The sequence below is a fragment of the Rhinolophus sinicus genome, linkage group LG09 (assembly GCF_036562045.2).
Source record: "Rhinolophus sinicus isolate RSC01 linkage group LG09, ASM3656204v1, whole genome shotgun sequence".
Taxonomy (NCBI): domain Eukaryota; kingdom Metazoa; phylum Chordata; class Mammalia; order Chiroptera; family Rhinolophidae; genus Rhinolophus; species Rhinolophus sinicus.
This window is the reverse complement of record NC_133758.1, coordinates 105,112,630-105,138,174: the sequence shown is the minus strand read 5'-3', so window position 1 is coordinate 105,138,174 and position 25,545 is coordinate 105,112,630. Positions and strand designations below refer to the sequence as shown.

General features: G+C 41.3%; 1 protein-coding gene across 3 annotated transcripts in view; it reads right to left on the bottom strand.

The window, feature by feature from the left end:
* PLEKHA8 (pleckstrin homology domain containing A8) overlaps positions 1–25,545 on the bottom strand; it is a 71,421-nt gene that overhangs the window by 32,917 nt on the left and 12,959 nt on the right. For 2 of the 3 annotated variants that reach the window (XM_019726184.2, XM_019726183.2), the window contains exons 2-12: positions 17,777–17,893; positions 16,575–16,730; positions 15,078–15,202; positions 12,744–12,902; positions 11,671–11,711; positions 10,058–10,215; positions 8,044–8,191; positions 7,551–7,636; positions 4,916–4,974; positions 4,405–4,535; positions 3,691–3,761 (exon numbers count right to left, since the gene is read on the bottom strand). In XM_019726184.2, coding sequence (XP_019581743.2) covers positions 3,691–3,761; positions 4,405–4,535; positions 4,916–4,974; positions 7,551–7,636; positions 8,044–8,191; positions 10,058–10,215; positions 11,671–11,711; positions 12,744–12,902; positions 15,078–15,202; positions 16,575–16,730; positions 17,777–17,893 — 1,251 coding nt within the window. Of the gene's footprint in view, positions 1–3,690; positions 3,762–4,404; positions 4,536–4,915; positions 4,975–7,550; positions 7,637–8,043; positions 8,192–10,057; positions 10,216–11,670; positions 11,712–12,743; positions 12,903–15,077; positions 15,203–16,574; positions 16,731–17,776; positions 17,895–25,545 lie in introns of all 3 variants that reach the window. The other variant, XM_074340931.1, reaches the window with a different exon arrangement.

Genomic DNA, 25,545 nt, shown 5'->3' with positions numbered 1-25,545 from the left:
GATTTGACACTAAATATCTGATTATGAGTCCGGACTTTCTCTCTCTCACATAGGTCTCTCCTTGTGCATGAAAGCCTTTCATATTAAATGTATAACTGAGCATCCTTTAAACATTTGTCCTGCTGTGAGCTAGAGATCTTCGTGGTGTTAATATTTACCTGACATTGGTGGAGTCATTTTGAGGTGAGGGACGTGGTGACATGCTACCCGCCGCGGAGGGAACGGCGCAGAGCACGTAACATTTATTATAGTACAATGGGGCATGAAATGCCAGAGCAACTGTTCTTCCTTCCACTTACAAGAACGCTCTCCTAAAGCTCTTTCTGACATGGCATCTGCAATTGGAAGGGCCCGCCTATTGGGAGGACCATTAAACATACCCACCTTGTAGACCCAACTGTTTTCTTAGAATGATTTCTGGAGAATGTCATAGAACGCTAAGGGTTCAGAGCAGCTCTTGGCATGAGACCACCCGAAATACTCCGCTCTAACCATCATTATGGGGAATCCAAGTGATGGCGCAACTGCAGAAGCAGGCAGTATAAAGTTCACGGCCTCCTTCCAGATGCGGGACCTCATTCCAGGTCACAGAGCAGCAGCAGCCCAATGGCCACCCACGCATTTTCCAGAGTGTGAACTGATTCCAAAGCTTCCATTACGTCACTTAGGCCTTTTCCATGTCAAGGCCACTCAGATTATGCAAGTTTTAAGAACACGGACCTTTAAACCTTTCTTAAGCAGTGTTTTCAAATTTGGGAGTGCCAGCCAAGGTGTATCCTTAATTTATCTGTAACTGTCTTGCTGTTGTTCCTAGGTTAGTACAATTTTTCACTTATTGGAGAACTAGCTAATTATCATGAAAGGAAGGCAAAATTCACTGCTGCTGAGGGTAACTGAGCTTCAAGTTCTAGCTCTAGATGAGTGGGTCTCAAACTTCAGCACGGCTTAGAATCATTTGAATGACGTGTTTACACACAGATTGCTGGGCTCTGCTGGACTTTCTGTGTCAGCAGGTGTCAGGTGGGGCCTGGTAGTCTGCGTTTCTAACAAGTTTCCAGGTAATAAAGATGCTGCCGCCCGTGGACCACTTTGAGAACCACGGATCTAGATTTGAGACTCCAGGGAAGGGATTTATCTTCTCTGAACTTCAATTTACTGGCTGTAAAAGGGGAGTATTTGGAAGAGTAAAGAGAATGCTTATCAAGAACCTAGCGTCATAATTACACCGCGTGCTCTATAAGTGCCTTCATTTCAGACAATATATTGGTCCCACTTATAAAGGCTGTGGTTTCAAAATGAGAAAAGAAACCATTAACCCAACAGAAGCATGCATCGAGGAGCCTATGGGATCTAAACAGTTAACGTGCAAATGTTTCTCATAAACTACATTTGTTTGCACAGAGCTGCCTGTGTCTGTGCCTGGAGGGGAGGGTGGGATGGTTAGGGGACCGTTCTCTCTCCATATTGAACAGCAGCAAGAAACTAGGGGTCCCTACGTACCAACCTCTAAAATAATCCTGGACATCAGGACACAAATCTCAAATTCACAGCCCCTTTTCCCTTTACACTGAAAATAGTGCTGAAGGGGACGAAAGGAAGGAAACGCTGAGAGATTATTTCAGTTTTGAAGCAGCCTTTGTCCTTCAAGTCTCCTCTCTCTCCAGAGTCAACATTTCCGGGCCCAGTCTCAAAATCCAGCAAAAGGCAGGGGAGAAAAAGGGGCTGAATGAGGGGTGGAGGCTGGGCAGAAAGGGCATACATATCCTCAGCTTCCTCCCCTCCTCCAGGGCCAAAGCTTTTCTTGTCACTTGCTGGTGCCCTGTGAGCAGCTGGGTCCTATTCTACCCCAGCTCCAGCAGGGGGGTAAATGAGATCAGCATTCCCCTCTCCCCCTCACACAGGCAGCCATGACAAAGCAACAGCATCATGTGACATGTGGAGTCCACCACGCACAGAGTGGTGAATCCTTTCTTCTGCATTTCCTGCAGGTGGGGGAATCTCACCACCTACGCTCCCCCCCCCATGTAAAATTTCCATACTAAGAAGATAGTCTGGAGAGGAATTTCTGGCTTGGCCCTCAGGCTCTGGAAGTTTTCCATGTCTGATTTGGGACCAATAAACCCCATTTTCTGGCAGATGATCAATTTCGTATGTCACAATGATAAAAATAGAAACGACAATAGACGCTAACCTGTATTAAGTGCTTATTATACACCATTTTTCTAACCTTTCACAGGCTTGAAACTGTTTACTCTTCACAACAACCTTGTAAGGGATATTATATCATCATTCCCATTTTATAGATGAGGAAACTGAGAAACAGAAAGGGTTAAGTATATTGACTATGGGCACCGTATTATTAAGTAGTGGAATCCAGAAAGCCCATGATCTTGTCCAGTCCACAAGTCATAAAGACACTGGTTAGGGGGTATGAAGCATTACGGTGAATATACTTTTAGTAGTGAAGATCTTTTGTGGAAGAAACAGGGACCTTGGAGTCAGGGGCCCCCAAATGACCCTGATTAAAACCGTTTGTGGTCTTGGCATGTATTTTAATCTTTCAAAATTTTGGTTACCTAACCAGCAAAAACGGATTTGAGGATTAAGTTGTCTAAATTCTTCATAAAGTGTTAAGAAGTATCAGCTGTTACGTTTCATGGCACCCCAGCAAGTTTCCAGACAGAAAGGCCTGGGAAAATTGTGTGGGGGCAGAATCCCTCGGGACTCGGGGCCCACAGGGAGGACAAACAGAAGGAGGTGAACTCATCCGAGACTGACAAAGTGCTGCAGTGAACACGGGCTCCCATCCCCACCAGAAGCATCTAATTCACTCAGGTCACTATTTATAATCATGGCTACTTAGAGCTTGGCCATGTGCTTCTCCACATCGTAACAATATAGGGCTCAAGGTGATATGGAGTTTCATGGCCCATCCTCCCACCCTACCCCACCCCCTGCCTCCAGGCCCATGCGCAGGAATTTCCTAGAGGCCAAGAGTGACAGTTCAGCCACGGTTAGGGGCACTCTCAGGATCCTTCCAAGTCTTTAATGCTTTCAACACTGGTGTGATTGACTCCGATCCATCCATCTATTCACCCACCAACCCAGTGTTTATTAAGCACCTACACTGTTCCAGTCACTGCATTAAGATGCTGGAGACACAGGATGATCTCCTTTGACCCAGGCCTCAATCCCAGTCTCAGCTCTACCACTAGGACAGTGGGACACAGGGCGTCTGAGGGGTCCAAGACGATGACCCACCCTTCACCTCACTCCAGAGAAAACTCCCAGGGTTCCCAGCCCCTCCCTTTTACGGTCTCCCAAACTAGTTTCTCTTTGGATGTTGATTTTAGAGGACTGCACTGTATTTGAAGATTAATTTAGGAAGAACAAACTTCTTGGAAATGTTAGGTTTTCCTATTAAGATTAAGAGATGGCTCTCCATTTATTAAGCTCTTCTTTAAGACACACTGATTTTTATTAAGTTAGGTCTAGATTACCAGGCCACTATCTCATGGATTATTTTTTAACAAAGCATATAAGAAACACACAATTAATAACAATAAATAGAAAAGAGACAAAATCAAACCCTGAAAAGCAGCAATTTTCCCTCCACCCTTGTGTCTTCTTCTAGGGGTCTCCATTCCCCATCCTATTCAACTGACCAATCAAAACATAAAGAACACTTACTCAGGGCTGTCTGGATATCCTTTTCTCCATTTTTCACTTCTGTCAAAAATCCTTTCAAAAATTTGAGACCTCTAAAACAAAAAAAAAGATGAAGAAATGTTATTTTCCAAGTTCACATACATATGTTGAACGGGTGTAGAGATATTGCAGACATCAGCTTCTTTTTCAATAATATCTTGGGCACAGCAGTGAACAGGTCAAGCCCTATGACAATCCTGTCAGAGTTTCTTCTCTGTCATTTCCCTTTAGTTTGCTCTGGCTCTTCTCATGTGATAAAGTGGTCCCAGGACAGGCCGCTTCAGCATCCCCTGGGAACTTGTTAGAAAGGCAAATTCTGGGGCCCCACTCCAGACCCTACTGCATTAGAAACTCTGGGTTTGGGGTGGAGCATCTGTGTTTTTAACAAGCCCTCCACGTGATTCTGATGCCTCTACAGTTCATGATCCACTGACTTAAAGAGAAACCAGTCAACTTTGGCGTGTTTTCAGATTAAAAAAAAAAAGTACGCTATTAACAATGTTTATCGCCATCAAGAGGAAAGCAGAAAAAAAGAAAAACAGGAATAGTGGCATTTCTCTTCATTAGACCTTCTAGAAAAGGCTATGCAGTGGGGTTAGATTCTTCACTCAGAAGCAGTCTTCTTTACATAATTTTTTGCTGGTAACATTTCGATTGCGCTGGAATTTAGCAGCTGCCCCAGCTCAGCTGCCTCACCTTTTCAGCCACAGCAAGGCTTCCGTGGCTGAGTTCCTAACCTGGGCGACACCTGCCTCCACCTCGTGCAGCACGATCTTCTGGAGGGTGGTGAACTCTTCCTTGTTGGTTATATACTTCTGATTCACCTTCTGCAGGAAAAGCAGGCCAACCGTGCAAGTTAAAAATGGGAAAGCGGTCAAGCAAATCAGTACAGTACTGAGACGTCTACATTTGCCAAGCAGGCCTCTAAGAAACCAAAATAAATGAGGCCTCTTACTTTCTTCCTTACATGTTCAAGGTAATGTGTGTGTCTGAGAATTCTTACGAGGCTTAAGCTAGAATGAGTCTTAGGGTTTTAAAGTATTGTTATTGAACTATTTTGTTTTTTGCCTCAGAACCTTTCTCACAGCTGGCCTATACGTTTTTATCCTGAATATAAAACGCAACAACCATTTGTTTCTGAATGAGACTTCATGCAACTCTTTCCTCCCATTATACCGTTGCCCCAGAGACAAGCTGGTACATTCACCTTAATATTTCCAACAAGATCCATTTTAACAGGAGCAAACACTGTCGGGCCAAGTTTGTCTATAAGAAAAGATGAAAAACATCTTTGAAAAAGCAATATTTTCAAGTGGAAAATATTTTTTATAGTAACAGTAAATTTCGCAGGTGCCTCTTCCCCCCACCCCCAAAAAAACCTTTTATTTTTTACTTTTAAGTCCTTTTCTAAATATAAGCTTCAAAAGCTTTTAGGATAGTCTCATCACATTTTCCTGTTAGGTTGGTGCAAAAGCAATTGCAGTTTTTGCAATTATTTTTAACCTTGTAAACCACAATTGTTTGTGCACCAACCCAATATTACACTCCTCAGAGGTGAGTAACTGTAGTAAGGTCCTAAGTGGCAGGTGAGAATGATCTTCTAAGCTTAGAAAGCGTATTGTAATCCTTAGGGCTGCACTGTCCGATACGGCAGCGGCTAGATTGGCGGCCGCTTCGTGCTTGCAGTGTAGCTATTCCAAACTGAAATACGCTGTAAGTGTAAAATACATACCAGATTTCAAAGACTCAGTACTACCAAAAAAATGCAAAATATCTCATTAATGATTCTTTTATATTGATTACATGTTGAGATGATATTTTGGATATACTAAGTTAGATAAAATACATTATAAACATTAGTTGTATGTGATGTTTTACTATTTTAATGTGCCTGCTAGAAAATTTAAAAATTATATATGTGGTTTGAATATTTTTGTTGGACAAGAACAACTAAAAAAAATAATACAAAGGGGTTTAGCTGAAAATCCAAAAGAGAAAATATAATGGAATCCTAAAAAATACTTGACTGATCCGGAAGAAAGGCAGGAACAAAGGCAGTATTTGCAAAAGGAAAATGAACAGATCATTGGAACAGAAGAAGAGAGTCCAGAAATAGACCCACACTTTTAGGTCAATTGATTTTCAACAAAGAAGCCAAAGTAATGTAAAAGGGGAAAAAATGTCTTTCAACAACTGGTTCTTGAACAACCAGATATAATAATAATCATAATTAAAAAAAAGACTCTCAACCCTCACTTCATACCACATACAAAAACTAATTCCAAGATGAGTCATAGACGTAAACATAAAATCAAAACTAGAGTATAGAAGACAACACAGGAGAATATCTTCATAACCTTGGGGGTAAGCAAAGATTTCTTAGGACACTGAAAGCACTAACTATGAAAAGAAAGAAAACAATTAAATGGGCTTTCATGAAAATTAAAAACTCTGCTCTTCAAAAGACGTCATTAAAGAAAGAAATGGGCAGCCACAGTCTGGGGGAAAATACAATGCATATGCCTACAATGGAACGTTACTCTCAATATATAAAGAACTCTTACAACTCAATAGTAAAATGGCAACTAACCAACTTTTAAAAATGGATGAAAGATTTGAACAGACTTCAAAATGGAAGAGATAGCGAAGGCCAATAATTATATGAAAAAGTGCATAACATCATTAGTCATCAGGGAAATGCAAATTAAAGCCAGAGGATACCACGAAACACAAGAATGGCCAAAACCCAAAACACTGACACCGTCGAGTGTCAGTGAAGATGTGAAGCAAATGATACAGTGCTGTTGGAAGTCTACAGTTGTGCAACCACTCTTTACAAAGTTAACCATATGAAGCCTATGAATTAGCAATTCCACTCCTAGGTGTTTGCTCAAGAGAAAGGAAAACATATGTCCACAGACACAAAAATGTCCACAGCAATTTCATATATAATAGCCTCAAATAAGAAACTACCCAAATGTCCATTAATATGGAGAATGATGAAACAAATTGTGTCATAGTCATTTAACAGAATACTATTCCACAATAACAAGGAATGAACTGCTGACACATGTAACAACAAGGATGGAAACATTACGAGTATATTGAGAGAAAAAGTCAGATGCAAGAGTGCAATATAAATGAGATTTCTGAGCACGTAAAACTAATCTATGGTGACAGAAAGCTGTAAAATGGTTGCCTCAGGCTGGGTGACAGGTTGGGGGCTGACTGGCACAGGGAACATTCTGGGGTGGTGAAAACATTCTCTGTCTTGATAGGAATGTGGATTACAGAGGTAGGTGCATTTGTTAAAACTCACTGAATCATAACAAGTTCTGTGCAAGTCATACCTCAATTTTAAAAAAAGATGCACAGTTATTAAATGGGTCATATAGCAGATTTCAACACATTAGCGATTCTTGGTACTACTGACTCCATAAAAAGTACATGTAATTTGAACTTAAATAAACATACATATAATTTTTTTTTACTCTTTGAAAAAACATTTTAACTGGTAAATATTTTTCCTAGTAACAGTAGATTTGATGGTCTGTTTCTTAACTTTCACTTTTGCCTTTAATTATGATTTCTAGAAAACAGAATTCCCTTTTTTTGTCATGTTACTCTGAGGTCAACACTTAATCATAATTAGAAATGAAATGGAAAACTGCAATAATGCTTAAGGTCATACAGTTTTAATTCTACGTGGCTGGTGATATGAAGAAGTAGTTAAGAAGGGTGATCTCACTGTACGCATAGTTCAGGGTATTTCTACTACAAGATAACTGCAGTGAGACGGATTCTAGAGACTACTGAATTTAAAGTGAATGGAGCACTCTTACCCAGTACTGGAACCACAGCGTAACACGATGCCAAGAATGCTTCTGTGGGAATGCCACTATCTTCCAGAAGTTCAATGTCACTAAAGCTAAACAGTGTGGCGATAAAGAGGAGGAAAGAGTGAAGATACAACATTAACGCTCTCTGCAGTTCAGAGGTGGTCATGGAAACAGCTGCCCCTCTACAGGGCAAATTACTTGGTCTGATTTCAGAGATGCCCCAGTGATTATTTTTCTAATACAAGACATTCTAATAAAATCATTTCCAAAGATCATCTTCCAAAGCAAGCTAAAATTTGTTCACAGAGTCCACTCTCACAATCCAATTCCGTCTCATCTACTGCTTCAGACAAGGCAAATAGGAAAGCAGAGACTTGGGTGGACCATATTCTCTGTTCTGTTAGAATACACCATCACCTGAAAAGAACACCAGGATTGATTTTCCAGAAGGGAGACTGGTGTCCAACGGCCAGTGATTTTAGAGAATATAGAATACCTGGTGTTCATGGTACTAAAGAAAGTTGGGATGACGTCTTGGCCTTCTTCCCAGCGGGATTCTGAGGAATTGGCTCCAGGCTGTGCCAAGTCACTGCCATGATTTCCCAGATTCTCCTCTTCCTTTTCCTTCATTATTTCACCTTGGACTTCAAAGTAGAAGATACTTATTACCAATCTCTTATTACTAACCTATTATCTATTTATTATAAAAATTAATACATACTCATTGTTGAACTTCTAGAACACAGACAAGTACACAGAAATAAAAGCCTGTGAAAAACTGTACACATACACCTATGTATAATACAGTCAAACAAATTTGGTTGAAATATATGTAGATTTGTATCCTGCTTGTTTTCACTGAACAGTGTATCAAAAAATATTTTCATTTTCATTCAATGCTCTTCAAAACATGATTCTAATGACCATGTAATATTGCATCATGCTCATATGGATGGCATTGAGGTGGTTTCTAAAATTTTAGTGTTGCAAATAGTCGATCCTCGTTATTAGTGTCTTCTGTATTTGTGAGTGTGTCTACTTGCTAAAGTTTATTTGTAATCCTAAAATCAACGCTGGCAGCCCTTTGGCGGTCATTTCTGGACATGTGCAGAGTGGTGAAAAATTTGAGTCACCTGACATACACGTTCCCAGCTAAGGTTGAACAAGGTGATACTCGGCCTTCTTATTTCAGCTCTCGAAATGTACACAAGTGTATTTCTTTCGTGCCAAGGTTTTTGCCTTTTTGTCATTGAAAGGGCCCCCAAGTGCAATGCTGGCTAGTGTTCCTGAGCACAAGAAGGCTGTGATGTGTCTTACGGAGAAAATACACGTCTTCGACAAGCTCGGCTCAGGCATGACTCACAGAGCTATTGGCCATGGGTTCAATGTTAATAAATCAACAGTATATATTAAATAAGGTGTCTTTACGCAGAGACACATAAAACAAGGTTACATATTGATTAGTTGACAAAAAAGTTGTGAACAGAGGCTTGCACGAACCTAACCCTCCCTGTATTTCTCCTAGGATTAATGGTTCAGTATTTGCTAATTCAGTGTCTGCAGTGACTATAGAATACGACCACGTGAAGAATGAGAATCGACTGTCATGTCATAAAAAACATCCTCGTCCACAGAGATTTGTCCTTAAATCCGACTATTCCCTATGGACAAATTCCTAAAAGTAAAATTATTGGGTCAAATAACAGTCCTGCTTTGGTAAAACTTCTCTTGTCTTTATTATTCGTTCAAGGGACAAGACTTCCGTGATGTGTGGATTGCTTGCCTTACATTAACAGTTATGAGAAAAACACCTTCTTTTTCCAACTTGTCTGGGAAAACAGGTTCTCTTATTTCCAAGGCGATGAAGAGGAAAGTTTTAAAAAATTTTATCTTTAAAATATTTATTAAATGCTTATAACACAATTAAAAGCGCCAATGCAATGGTCTTGGACTGATGGGAAGTTGGTTTTAGTGGTCAGAGCCACTGGAATTAGCCAATTTAAAAGGCCAGCATTTCAACCAGAGGCTATTACCTGAAACGGGGGGCTCTGGCTTGACAAACACAGAGAAGGCCGGATAAATACCTGATGGTGGTGGGTGAGTTCTAACACCCACAGGCCCCACAAGAAGCCAGGAGGGTGGAAAACTGAACTGCCATAACTTTATACACTCTTAAGCCTGACGTCATAGTCTAAGTTCAAAGGACTCGGAGATTCAGAGTGGAAGGCCAGTGAGACACTCATACTCTGAAGAGTCAGTGCAGACAGGTGCTGCTCACTGAACACAGAGCGGGAAAATGCTTCCCTATTCTGTCTTTTCAACACCGGGTCAGATGGGATGGCAGAATGTGGCCAAGTAACCTGTTGTGCAGCTCACACACCTGCTTCGGGAGCTACCTGGTAAGCTGTCTTCAGGTCAGTCCCTAACAGGTGTCACATCACAGATCATGAATCAAACTCCCAAGATCGTATTGTTCAATGGTTTGCTTCAGACGGTACTTTTGTTTTTACCTGTTAGATTGTCATCTGTATTTTCTTCACTTGATATGCTGCAATCCGTCACTGCGGATTTCAAATATAAGGAGCTCTTGTTTTTCATTACGATGTCTTCATCATCATTTACTTCCATATTTAAAGATCCATTTTCACAATTGTTTAACTCCATTTGCCTAGAAACGTTTTAAAAGGAAAAAAAGCCAGAAAGTCCAATTATTTGGTCATAAATAGATTGCCCAGGTAGGTCTTATTCTGAGGAATAGGGGCAGGGCTTACAACCACCAGCTCCTTTGAACAGCCATTACAAAACAGAATTACTAAATCCAGTGAAATCCCTTCCCCTCCTGCCCGCAAAGCAGGTATCTGCCTGTGATGGGACCAGGCCTGTCTCTAGGCTGAAGTTAGGAAATCAAAGAGCCATTAGTGCCTCTTCATATACCCTCAGCTGACGCGAACTTTCTGTTCCCCACAAGCAACAGGAAACAGACACTGAGAACTGTTCGGTTTTCAATCAGCTGTCTACAGGCCCCACATTTAACACTTTTCTCACTTTCCTCAGCTTCTCCCTGGGAGTTTTTCTCTCTCTGCTCTCAAAGTCACTGACCACATTCATGGGCTTGCCTAGCAGTTAACTGCCTAGAAGCCACATGTGGCAGGGAGAATACAAGCTGCAAAGTGTGTCTGACAGAAAAACCCGGGAGGACAGGCTACATCCTGGGGAACCACTACTCTTCAGGGTAACGAAAAGGCGATTTACCACGTAAGTGGAACAGCTGATTCTGTTCAAGGGCCATTCATAACAACTTATAAGTGAGCAGAACTAGCCAAATTAGCACAAATATATTTTCTTCTGATAAAAATAAAGGGAAGGAGTCCTAGCTACCTGGTGACGCCAAGAAAAGTATTTATTTTCTAAAGAAAAACCATATTTCAAGTTTGCAATGAAAAATGTAGGAGTATATTGAGGAAATACCTCAAAAGAAAAAAAAATTTATAGAGGTGTTCTTAGTAGAAATATTTAGGACAGGATAAAATTGTTAACAACCAAATTTGGACCAATCCTTGTACTGAGGAAGCAAACAATAGAATATAAAGAGATGAAACATTAAATAATCATTGTAAAGGACAGATATATGGACTTGGTCAAAATACGGGACTGCGTATATCAAATAATAACTGAATAAAGACACCAAATAATAGAAACACAACTAGGTGTCCTTTTTTTAAAAACCAAAGGCACCTTTAGAGGAAGAAAGAATTTAGATTTTGATAGTAAGGTCTTTTTCCAACCTGTAAAGCTACCTAAGATTTTTATTTTTTATACAAAACAAAATAGCACTGTCTTTGCTGGATAATAGCTTACTTAGCTCAATGCCCAGCTCCGCCACAAGCTACTAGATGTTTTGGGTGAGATCCGTGGCCTGGGGAAGATGCAAACACCCTCCCTAGCGGTCACTGAGGAATGGGAGGTCTGCACTGAATCAGGCTCACCCAAAAGAGGAGTATCAGATACTGCTGCCTTCTGGTATCATCCCAAATCATGAGGAAAACCACTGGCTGGTCAAGACACTCTTTCTGAAAAGACTTTTTTTTTTTTAAAGAAAAAAGAGAAAACAAAGTTACTGTACCTTTCCAATGAATTATGAATCGGTACAATAGGATGTTTCATCTTTAAAAGAAGCAAAGAAATAAAAATTTACGTTAAACTTCCAACAGAGCATATTTAGAGTTTTATCACATATGAAAGTGGTAAATATGATGTAACATATGCACTGCCCCAGTGTTCAATTTTACAATTGTTGATCCTCCTAAAAGTAGGGAGTCCCTGATCCCAATTAGCCCTTCGTGTTTATTCAAATAAGTGTTCCCAAATTTCTAAGGAAAAGAAAGATGGTCTTTGGAAGGACCTAATTATCATAGCCACACCCTTGCTTCTTGGCTTTCTTATCATTTCAGTCATGCTCATTAAACAATAATAAACACCAAACTGCGATGCAGCACTGCATCAAACACTGGGAGTGTGAAGGTAAACAGCAGGGGGTTCCTGCCCTTAAGGTAATTTCAACATAGAGTAAAGTTAAAATAAGGGCATACGGAGAGGTGGACCTCTTGGTCCTACTTAGGGATTCAGGGAAGAAGAGATTAAATCTTGAAGGACGAATAAGCGCTAATCAGGGAAAGACAGGTGAGAGGGCATTTTTGGCACTGGGAAAGGGCACAAAGATGTGGGGGGAACTACAAGCGATTAACACGCTCCAGCCAGGTTATGACAGGGAAAGAGGCTGGGGATGTGGAAAAGGGCTAAGAAGTTCTGACTTAGGGGCAACGAGGGAGCGCCTGAAAGGTTTGGGTAAAGTGGTCTAATTCCCACTGCACGACTAGCTATACCATCCAGCTGCCTGGAAGGGTCATCAGGCTGAATGTTCGTGGTAGAAGGTTACCACAAATCTCGGCGAGACTCACTGGACAAGGAGGCTGGACAGAAGAAGCTAGCTATATCAGAGACATGTTTAGGTGGTAAAATTGCCAGAAATGACCTATTGGATATGGGGGACTGAAGGCAGATGTAAAAGTGGACATAAAGGAATGTCCACCAAAAAAAGCTTTATCAGTCACCTATGGAGAACATAGCTCAGTATATGAGTTTAAATTTGCAACTTTTCTTTAACCCTACGGCAGCCAAGCTGAGCGGGACCCTCACCTTGTTGGACTTGAGCAAGGCCAGCTGGGGGGATCCCGGGGGAGTGCGACACAGCAGCTCGGAGGTGAAGGCGGCATTTGCGATCTGCATGCATTCTTCCAAAGTCTTCAGAAAAGTATTGCAGGTCGATTTCAGCAGAGTTCCCACATCAATTCCCTCCTACGAAACAACCAGAGTGGAAGACTCCTTTATCTTGCCAAAAAAGAAAAAGCCCAAGTGTGGAATGTCCTTAGAGGTTTCTATCCACAGCAACACAATAATAATGTACCCACCTATTTTGATGAACAAATATGTACATCAGTTATAAAAGAAAAAGACTGAGTGAGTCCAATGTATCTATTAACCATTCACAAGTTTTAGCCTCCATCTGACCCTTCACACTCACCCATTACTCCAGTTGAAGGCAACACTGCTTTCAACCCAACAGTGTTTTATGCCAGCACTGTGCCAGAACTATAAGGGTTTCCAATCTATAAGGATGGCAGACATGAAATGGAATCACAGAGACTGAGGACCAGTGGGAATGGAAAAATGTCTTCCATTGCCTGAGTAAAAATGAGGTTCTGGAGCAGAAGCATTAGAAACCACATACCACACATTGTTTGCTTTCAGAATGGGTTTTTCGGCTTTCAGTACAGATAAGTCTAAGAGATTTCAGCAACTGGAATTCTTTTTTCCATCTGATCATTGCTTTTTTTCCTCCAAGTTATTTTACTTGTCTGGGGTGTTTTTCCTCTGGGTATTGATATTAATATGTTATTCAGGAAATTGAAGCCACATCCTGACTAGAGAGTGCAATAACCAAATCTTGGTAGTGTTAAAGTAACCAGATTGGGCCCAAGATGGAGTCCCTCATGCTAAGCCTCACGTCAGCAAACCAAAAACTTAACTAAGTTTTTGTAATGGGCTTTCCCAAAAAAGAAAGGCCTTGGTGCACCAATCAGCACTCGCCTGCTCAGCACAAGTTACCTGACCAGGCTCCAAGACTTCCCTTTGTCCCGTATAAGGACAGTAGCCCTGCTTTACCCAATCATCAAATGCCCAATACAACTTCCTCGTTCCTGCTCACTTTGGTCTATAAAATTCTCTAGCCTTGTGCAGCTTTTCGAGCTCCTTTCTATCTGCGAGACAGGATGCTGCCTGACTCGCGAATCGCTGAATATAGCCAACAAAATCTTTAAAATTCATTTAGCTGAATTTTGTTCTTTAACAGGGGCCTCCATATTTTCCTCAGTGTTGTCTTTTTAACAAGCTAGCAGGTGATGTTACTGGTTGTGGACCGCTAAGATTCTGACGCCAATTATGATGTATGGTTTTTTTCCCTACACCATCAAACAATGCTGACACCAGCTGGGTGTCCTACCATTCAAATAAGTTCTGACACTATCTTCCTGGAGAATACCGTTCGCTCTCCCAGATCAAGGGCTGTCCTACAAGGGTGCTCCCCACTCCCCACTTCAGACACCAAGGACAAGTCCAAGTTGTCACCTGTTTTTCTGACTGACTGGCTATCGATTGGAGATTCCAATGACCCACCCTCCCCTTGCATTTGATTAATTTGCTAGAGCAGCCCACAGAACTCAGAGAAACATTTTACTTACTAGACCACCAGTTTATTACACAGGCATAATAATAACGGCCGCATATACGATGGTGGTACACCACATAGCAGAGGTGTGCGCGAGGCTATGCCCTCTAGGTTTGTGTAAGTGCACTCTGCGATGTTCACACAATGACAAAATCACCTCACGACACATTTCTCAGAACATACCCCCATCGTTAAATGGTGCATGACTATAAAAAGATAAAATGTCCTTTATATAGCAGTGCATATACTATTAAAAGGATCAGGAACAGCCAGATGGAAGAGATGCGTAGGGCAAGGCATGCAGGAATGGGACTGCAGCTTCCACGCTGAGTGTAACCACAGAACCAGCTCTAAACGGTCCTATCCTGTTTCTAACAAGATGCTAAATTGCCTTTCAGAGACCACAGCCTTAAGTCCCACAGCCAAAGCATGCGCAGAGGAGAGAACTTGGACCTCCAGCTGCACCTGGAAACAAATTTTTGCCCCCACCCTCACCCCGCATGGAACCAAAGGACCAGGGCAGGACCGGAACTGGAACACTTGAACCCTTTCAGAAGTGAAACGTCTCTCGGGCAGGAAGATCCGTTGCTGACACCCCTTACCGTAAATGGCCAAGTTCCAAAGCTCCCACCAAAACCTGCACCTCCAGAACGTCTGCATACCAGCTTGTTCCCAATAACCTCTAACCCTCAATCTTCACCTTTAAAAACCCTCGTTTAAAAGCCATCAGGGAATGTGGGTTTTACCTCAGAACTGGACACACCAGTTGTAGTCACTTCTTTTGTTTTATCCACTTGCTGGACAAGGAGGTCACAGTAGAGTCTTAGTTCCGACATTTTGGTTTTCAAGTTTTCAGTGTTTTCAGCAAATTCTAAATAAGAAAACGATGATCATGTACGTCATTATCAAAATGAATGATTTACTAGTTAGTATACTACACAGATTGTAGAATACGTAACCTACGTTTAAAGTCAGGTATTTATAGTATGGATAACAGGTAGGATATAGATGAAGACATAGGAGCAAGAAAAACAGAAAAAGATCTCCAGTCTTTTGAAGCGATCTACATTATTTCTTCAGCCGGCATATTGCGTGATTGGGGCAGCGGCAGAAGGAGGCAGCGTACTTCTGATCCACTCGTGTGAGAACTGGGAGCGGAGTCAAATGGGGTCATAGCTATCGACCTGCTAACACAGCGCTCAAAGTTGGGAAACTGTGGTGTAACATGCAATTACCACTAATAAGATGGCTCGTTGACTCAGAGGACCGGTCCAGCACCTGTCAAGGCCAGTAATGCACCCTCCGTGCACCGGCTGCTCCCTAATTAGCACAGCACTCCAGCCACCGTGGGGCTGAGGGCGCAGCTACAATCAGGTCCACTGGTGTTTCTTCTCCATAAAAAAGCTGCACATACCACCGGATCTGAGTCAAAGCTGACAGGGTCTAGACTTGACTCCCGATTTAGCATTAAAAAACACCAACGAGGAGCCCATTTCCAGTTTACTTGGAGAGTTACGCATCTACCACACCTGACATGAGAAAGATGCTCTTAAATACTTTCTTCTAGAGGCCCTCCTCGCCCACCAATTTCTTCAGGTGTACATATGGAACTCAGCAGCTGGGAAAGTGGCAACCTGGGCTCAGGCAGTAAGCCCTGGCACGCTTGACCCAGTCCAGATAGAGAGTTGTACCATGGTTGTCAGGAGACCTAATGACGTCAGGTTAATGAGCATTAAGCAGTAGCAAGCTGACAATTAAGTATCCATCCACCCCAAGGAAAGGGCGGGGAAAGCGCGGTGTCTCTGCAGAAAGCACCCTGATCCAAGGCTTCTCTGGTTCAGCTCTCTTTCCCGAAGGTGAACTTTGTGCCAGACTGGGTATGGACAGTTTCACATCATCACTAATTCTTGTGCTAATCCTTCTAATGTGGGTTATTACCTTTTTTAAAAATATGAGGAAACGGAAGATCGGAGAGGTTTTGTGACGCACGCCAAGGTCACAAAGCCAGTAACCTGCAAAGCTATGATTTGAACCCAGTTGTATCTGGCTCCAAAGCCTGTACTCTCTACCACAGTATGTTATGAAAAAATGTTAGAGACCACGGTTTAAATTCTGTATTTTCTATCATTTGCATGATACAAAAAGCTGGGTAGGTGGTCAGAAGCAAGATAACAAATAGGGGACCCAGAGAGGCCGGTGGGTGAGTCCCAAGGTTCTCAAACCAGAGGACAATCAGTACTTGCCTTTTTCCTTCTGGGTCCTACTGTCCGTCAGGCAAGCCTTGGCTGACCCCAGGGCTACCAGCCACCGCTGTCTCTCGGCCACACTTCTGGCCTTCAGGTAGAAATACTGCTCCCCAGGGATGATCAGGTCCATACGCGTGTTATCTACAGAGTGAACTGGGATCAAAGCGGAGGGAAGTCAGAAAGCCAGCAGAGCCCTGTCTGGGAAGCCTCCATCCCCCCAAATTCCTGAGCTCAACTGGTGCCAGTCACTGAAGGCTTCAACGGAGGCGGGATGCCAGCCCTTACTACGTCTCCTAGCTTAGTTATCTCTCCCTAGACGCTTCCGCTGATGAAGAGGGAAGATGCTGCAAATAGCTCCACAGTATCACAAAGATTTGGGCCTTAAAAAAAAAAAAAAGTCACCCAATTCTTCTTAGGATCTTTTATCAGAATAAAGAGAAACATCTCTTTTTTGGCTTATGTGTGTAAAGTATGCTGCTCTGAGGTCAAAGAGGCTTGCATGCCCGCAAGTAAGAGTGCACCCTGTATCTCCTTGGGTTTCCTACGCAATCAAGAACACAGTATTTTTCCTTTTCTACTTCCCTTCACAAGTCAGATCAACAGTGTGAGAATTCCCTTAGAGTCCTCAGGAGAAGAAGCAAGCAAACCACACTCTCTGTCTTCCACTCACCAGTCCCCAACCCTAAAATTCCTTTCTAATCTGTTTCTCTTTCTAATCTGCTTCTGAACTATGTCTTCTCAGTGTGTCGCACAATTCCCAAAACCAAGAAGTAAAGGCTATTTGAAGGTCTGTTAGGTGTTTGCTTGTTTTGTTTTGAATATGTGGTGGTGGTGAGAAGGAGAGTGTGTGTCCTGATTTAAACACAGAAGTGTTTGATGCTGTAGTAAGAAGACTTAAATAAGCTTTGCAAATAGCCACTGGCCCCAGGTGGGCAGGCGACTATGGAATGAATACTCGATGTGTGTTTACACCCATTGCTCTCATTATTTTGACTACCTCTTAACCAACCTCCTTGTAAAAACTGGCTGCAGTTTTAGGTCTTATTTGCAAGGCTTTCTTCTGGGACATAACACTATGTATTTTTGTCTGTACTATAGGAGCTTCAGAGAAAGGCTTGCAGAAACCAGTGGGTTATTTAAAATATTATTTTGTTGGGGGAGGCAGAGAAAGAAAGCCTGCGGCTCTCTTGGTTTCTCACCTTGAATTTCACAGACTGCCATTTGGATGCTCCCTTTGCAACCTTTCCAGGCATCTTCAGGAGAATCATAATAGGATAATATCCCCCCACAGAGAAGGAACCATCGGGGCTGCCAACCTGAAAACAGAAGCAAGAGCAGGGTCTCAATCACTGCCTGTGTCTGAGGTGCCTCCCAGGACATAACAATAGTACCTAGCAATGAATGCTGCTGGGTCCCAGCTCCAAGGAGTTTACATGTCAGGGAATTTCAAGTAGGTTAGCAAAGACATATATGTTTGATCCCATTTTTGTAAAACAAAAAAACACCCACAAACGCATATATTTGTAGTCACATAGAAAAAATCTGGAAGGGTCAGCAACAAATATTGTGATGATTCCCTAGGTAATGGGATTACCGATGATGTTTATCCCCTTTCCCCCCTCAATATTGTACTAGTAATCTGTGATTTCCAATTTTTTTAAGACAAAAGATTAATGAGGAAAAAGATTATACAATACCCTTTCAGCGCCAGAGTGCTAATAAGCCTGCCTAAGGTCATACGACCCCTCGGAGAAGGTAACTTTGACTTGCTATTTAGTATCAAAACACTGAAATTGTGTAATCTTAACGTATTCAAGGGCTTAACTACTTTGACTTCAGAGAATTTCGGGGGGCAAACGGTATTCAGTTGAAATGTACATCTTATCTAATCCTCATTCTAGTCAGACCAAACTTATTTGCTGTATTCCTGCTCTAGGCTTTTGCTGAAGCTGGATCTTCTGTCTAAATGTCACCCCTGACTATCTCTGCATGAGCCTTGTCAGTTTCCCCAGTCAGGCCTATTACTTTTCTTTCTCTGAAATGCCACTGCCCTTTGGGATACGTTTCTCGCATAGGACTCTTCTGTGGCTGGGCAGCCAGAAGGAAGGGAGTAGGGGCTTTGAGTAGAGCTCCAGGCCTGCTCAGGAACAGACGTTTGATGATGGGTCCTTGGGGATTGAGTCACACAAACCAGGTGCATAAGACACCAGTCGGTGTCAAAATGCTGTTGATTTATTACGTTCTAACAGGAGCTCAGTGTGCTTCCTGGAGCACCCCCAGCCCAAGATCATGGTACAGAGAAACCACATATGCAATCAGGGAGCTGAATGGTCAGCACTAAATCTAAACTCAGGCACAGGAGGTAGGTGGCAGGAGAGAGGTTTCCCTCATTGTTTACTTCCTGTGGTCTGCTTTTCTAGGAACCAGAATACTCAGGCCTGCCAGGTACCATGTCTCTCACTTCCTTAAACAAAACTGGGTAAGTACTGATTCTCAAATCTATCCTCTAGTAATTCATGGCAGTCACTGAAATATACTGCCATACAAGCCTTTCTCCCCCAGCATAAGTAACCTTTTCTAAAACTAGAGCGTAGATTCCTCTTGTTATATTTTACGTTGAGGACTCCTTCCCAGGGAGACACTTAGACCTTTTACTGGATGTAAGGAGCCTCATGGCCTTATCTCAACACAAGTGCATTATTGGCTGGCCAACCTCTTGGGACGAACTTGTAAATTTTTATTTCAGCAAGTGATGCTTCCTGACCTAGGCTTCAAATTTTATGGAAACTCAAACTTGAAGGCCACAGTTCTTGACGCAAACATTACAACCCAGGAAACCACACTGATCATCACACTATGTCTTGCTGAGCAGACTCACACTCCTGGAATTAGACTTTACTGGTGATATTTTAGCCCTGTGAAAGAGAGTCTAAGTATTTACCCCTCAGGTCACCTCCCTGCACTGAAACAGATGAATCAATACCTGAGAACCTGAGTAATGGAAGAGACTTTTGAAATCAACTAGTCCAACCAGCTCATTTTACAGATAAGGAAACCAATCCCAGGTAGATTAAGGTCACACAGGAAGTACATAGAAGATTTGGGAAGAAAACCATGTCTTTCTACCCTGCCCCTCCCAGCATAATAACCCTCAAGGCCCATTTCTAGAACTATAGAACGGTAGCTACCCTGGTGTAGAACAGTAGAAGAAATGAAGGATACCCTCAATTACTACATTTTATCAATTTTAGAGCCCCATCTGTATTAGTCAGGATTCTCCAGAAAAACAGAACCAACAGCATGTCTCTCTTTCTCTCTCTCTCTCTCTCTCTATATATATATATAATATACTTTGTTTACATACAAAGTATATTATATATATTATATTATTATATATACAAAGTATATTATATATGTATATTATATATACAAAGGAATTGGCTCATACAGTGATAGAGGCTGAGAAATCCCAAAATCTGCAGTCAGCAAGTGAGAGACCCAGGAGAGCCGATTGTAATTCCAGTCTGAAAGTCGGCAGGCTTGAGACCCAATAAGAACCAATGGTTCAGTCCAAGTCAGAAAGCAAGAAAAGATGAATGTCTCAGCTCAAGCACTCAGGCTGGAAGAGTTCCCTCTTAGTCTTTTGGTTCCATTTAGGTCTTTGATTGATTGGATGAGACCCACGCATTAGGGAAAGCAATCTACTTTACTGGATCTATCAATTCAAATGCTACTCTCATCCAGAAACACCCTCACAGATACACCAAGAATGATGTTTGGCCAAATGTCTGGGCACCCCCTGGCCCAGGTAAGTTGACACACAAAATTAATCATCACACATCATCAGTTTTAAGATACATCATTATTTTATGTGTCACAAGAAAGAAAAAAACCACCTGCTTATTCAGGCATGACATGGCATTGATTCTAAGGCGTTTCCTGATTTCAGAGTTACTGAAATGTGAAAAAAAAAAAGTCTAAATCTTTAAAAAATGTGGTACTACATTACGTTTATTTTACAGGAATCTGAAAAATGTTAAATATGGCACCCCTCCTCTCTCCCTCACCCCCCACACACAAAGTACAGCTGCAGTAAGTTCTGAAAGAAGCTGGTAAACAATAATAGTCACTGAAAGAGTAACTTCCCTGTAATAGGTTCAGTATCTATTCAGAAGTTATAATTATGCTAGGGGAAGTTCAATATGTCGTTATTGTTTTCTGGAGATTTAACCACAATACCTATGACCAAGAAAAACTTTTCTTTAAAGCATAAAGCTCCTGGAATTTCAGGAGGCACATAAAGAGATCAGAGAAGTCTCATTCCCATTACGTATTCGCATCTCATTTAAAGGCAGAGCCATGGAGAGTCCGGAGTAGTGCTGGGACACACTGCTCTTTCATGATGAAGCTCAGAGTCAGCTCAGGAATGATGAATTCTATGAGAAAAGATGCATGGATGATGAAGAGCCCATTAACCCACATACTGTTTTAAATGAATCTGCCGTTACTTTGGTTGGTATACGATGGCTAATTTCATGTATCAACTTGACTGGGCTAGCTGCTGGTAAAACATCGTTTCTAGGTGTGTCTCTGAGAGAGGTTAGCATCTGAATCAGTAAACTGAGGCAGGTAAGCATCAGCCAATCCACTGTGGGCCTCAGTAGAACAAAAAGGCAGAGTAAGGCCAAATTTGCTCTCTCTGAGGGCTGCGACATCCGTCCATCTTCTCCTGCCCTGGTGCACTGGCACACCTGGTTCTCGGGCTTTTGGACTCAGCCCTGGACTTACACCCTCCCCACATTCCCATTCTCAGGCCTTCGAACTCAGACTGAATTGCATCACCAGCTCTCCGATTTCTCCAGCGTACAGACAACAGATTGTGGAATTTCCCAGTCTCCATAGCTGCGTGAGCCAATTCCCGTCATAAATGTCCTCCCATTTGTCTTATGACTTCTGTTTCTCTGAAGAATCCTGGCTAATATACGTGGAAATGATAAAGTATTCAAGGTAACAAACGAGTAGATGAAAACTGTTGGTACCACTCCCTGCTTCCTTAGCATGAGACTAAACCCCACTCCCTTTTTTTGCCATCCTCCCCTGGAGAGGGAATGTGCTGTCAGCCAAACTCCCTGCTTGGAAGGATTAGGAAACAAACCTCAATAAGCAAGGAAAAGTTTTAACTCATATAAACTCCTGCTGCCAGGGAGGGGGGAGGGGAATAAAAGTATTTAAATGTCAATTTCACATACTTTGTATTATCCTGGATTACTTCCCTATAGAAAGTATAGTGCACATTTATTTTTGGCACCCTAGCATCTACTCCCCCACATTTCTATTACTGAAACCCCCTTCTCCACACTCTATCCATGTAGCTGGTGTGGGGCTGACCAGCTCCAGGTTCGGCATGTAATTCAGGCTTAAATGGAGCTTCACATCCCCTGTCCTCAACGATATATTACGTGATGGCAGAGACCCAACCAGAGATAATTCTGGGACTTTCTCTGGGACTGGGGAAAGGCAGCAAAGAAATGGATACTCTTTTTTTGCTTTGGTCTTGAAGATGTTGATGTGGGGCTGTGGGCAGTAATTTTGCCATCAAATGAGACTCACACACGATTCACACATAAAAGGAAATTGGGTGGGAGGATTTGAGGGAGGCGGGGAAAAGAAGCAAATCTGATGGCAGTTTCTGAACACATCAATCAAAGCATGTCATACCCATAGATAAGATATGCTCTGGACTTTCAGTGAGCCAATAACTATCCCTTTTTTACACAGAGTTGGGTTTGTCTGTAAATAAAAGATTTCTAAAGTACCACGTGATCCTTTCATGAAATGTAGAAAAGCAGTTGACAAAGTCTAACACCCTTTCATAATAAAAGCTCTCCACAAACTAGGAATAGAAGGGAACTTCTTCAATCTGATAAAGGCACAGCTAACATCAGACTTAATGACAAAAGACTGGATGCTTTTTCCTGGTATCAAGAACAAGAAAGGGATGCTTGCTCTCGCCACCGTCAACGTTGTGTTGGAGGTTGCAGCCAGGGCAATTAGTGTATAAAATGAGGCATCCAAATTGGAAAGCAAAGGCAGTTCTACCTCTAGCTACAGAACATGATCTTATATATTGAAAAAAACAAAAAAACCAAACCAAAGCCCTAAATAAGCCACTAAGAAAATTAAAATAAATGAGTTCAGCAAGGTTGCAAGATAAAAGACCAGTACACAAATATCAATTGTATTTCTACAGAGCTGTAATGAACAATCTGAAAATGAAATGAAGAAAACTCCATTTACAGTAACATCAAAGAGAATAAAATACTTAGGAATAAATTTAACAAAAGAAGTGCCACACTTACACTCTGAAAACTACAAACATTATTCAAAGAAATTAAAGATTCAAAGATCATTATTCCAAAACTGTTACCAGCTTGTCCTTTTCTCACACAGTGCAAATGTCTTGCTATATAATTAACAGCAGTTGTTTGCAAAATTCACTGTTTTCAGTCAAGTAATGTTGAACAATATATATTTTTAATGAGCATAATTTTCTTTAAAAATGCACTTATGTTTGGATCTAAAATGACACAGCTCATGTTAATTTTGCACTGTATTTTCTTCCTTTCTTATTTCACATCAGCCACCATTTTAAAATCAAAGTTTCTGAATAGATTTTCTTATTTCTTTAAAGATCCAAACCAAAAAAGTGATTACTTATGAGTCATACCCATATCTGACTAAAAAATACTGTCATTTCCTTTTTTACTCATCAGCTTTGTGGCAAGTAGCTCATCCAAACACATCACAAATAAAAAATAAAAAACAGAAAGACTGTACTCTTATTAAAAAGGCACTCGAGTTTTAAAAAAATATTTAGTTTTAAATTTACACACAGTAAAATTTCTTCTTTGGTTAACAGTTCTGAGTTTTGATAAGTGCAGAGTCCTCTAACAATGACCGTAATAACCAAGATGCAGAAAAATTCCACTATCTTCTACTTCAAGTTCCCTTGTGCTATTCCTTTGTAATCAGGCCCTATCCCCCACCCCCTCCACACACACATGCTTTACCCCTGGCCAACCACTGTTGTGTTTTTATATTAAATTGAAAATATTTTCTAATTTTCTTGGAGACTTCCTCTTTGACCCATGGGTTACTTAGAAGTGTACTGTTTAATTTCCTAATATTTGGGAATTTTCCACAACTTTTTGGCCTTGTTTTCTAGTTTACTTCTGTTAAAGACACAGAACATTCTTTTAAATCTGGCAGGTTTTCTACGACAGCCCACAATATGGTCCATCTTCCATGAATGTTCCACGTGCATTTGAAAAGATGCAGCATTCTGCTGTTGTTTGGGGGATTATTCTATAAATGTCAATTGGGTCAATTGGTTGACAGTGTTCAGATCTATATATTTGAATAATTTACTGTCTATTTGTTCTACAGATTACTGAGAGTTACTGAATGTTGAAGTTTTCATGTACAATTGTGGATCTATTTCTCCTTTCAGTTCTATCAGTTTCTGCTTCATATATTTTGACATTCTGTTTTTAGATGTGTACACGTTTAAGTTCCTGTCTTTTTGATGAATTGACCCTTTTATAATTATGCAATGTCTTCTTTATCCCTTGCAATTTTTCCCAGTCTACTTTGTCTAATACCAATATAGCCAACCCAGCTTTCTTTTTATTAGTATTTCCATTGTATACTTTTTACTATCCTTTTGTTATTTTTCCAATGTTTAAAAAGGACTTTAAGGGTGGCCGGATAGCTCAGTTTGTTAGAGCACAGGCTCATAACAACAGGGTTGCCGGTTCAATTCCCGCATGGGATGGTAGGCTGCACCCCCTGCAAATAAGATTGAAAACGGTGACTGGATTTGGAGCTGAGCTGTGCCCTCCACAACTAGATTAAAAGAGCAACGACTCAACTTTGAGCTGATGGGCCCTGGAAAAACACACTGTTCCACAATAAAAAATTAAAAAAGAAAAATACTTTAATTTTTAAGAGCACTTTTAGGTTTAAAACAAAATTGAGAGGGAGAGACAAAGCTTCTCCCAGGCCTCCTGCCCCCACACTTGCATGGCCTTCCCCACTATCAGCATCACTCACTAGAATTGTACATTGTTTTCCTTTTACATTGATACATCATAATCACCCAAAATTCATAGTTTACTCTAGTGTTCATTCTTGCTGGTGTACATTCTATGGGTATATGTATAATGACATGTATACTTCATTATTCAAATCCCACCACAAACCCCCAACCTCCCAGCAACCACTTATTTTTTTGTTTCCATAGTTTTGCCTTTTCCAGAACGTGTCATATAGCTGGAATCACTCAATGTGTAACCTTTTCAGATTGGCTTTTTCACTGAGTAATATACATGTAAGACTCTTCCATGTCTTCTCGTGGCTTGATAGCTTATTTATTTTAAGGGTTGAATAATATTCCATTGTCTGGACAGACCACAATTTATTTACCCATTTACCTACTGAAAGACATCTCGGTTTCTTCCAAGTTTTCGCAATTATGAATAAAGCTGCTATCAAGATCCTTGTGCAGGTTTTGTGTGGACATGAGTTTTCAATTTCTTTGGGTAAATACCGAGGAGTATGACTGTTGAATGGCTGGAGTATATTTGGTTTTGTGAGAAACCTACAACCTGTCTTCTAAAGTGGCTGTGCATTTTACATTCTCATCAGCAATGTGTGAACATTCTTGCTCTACGTCCTCATTAGCATTTGGTGTTATCAGTGTTTAGGATTTTGGCCATTCTAGTAGGTGTGTCATGGTATTTCTTTGTCGCTTTAGTTTGCATTTCCTTGATGACCTATGAGGTAGAGCTACTTTTCATATGCTTCACTACCATCTGTATATCTTTGGTGAAGTATCTGTTGAGGTCTTTGGGCCATTTTAAAAAATAAGGTTCTTATTTTTGTATTGTTGAGTTTTAAGAGTTTTTTG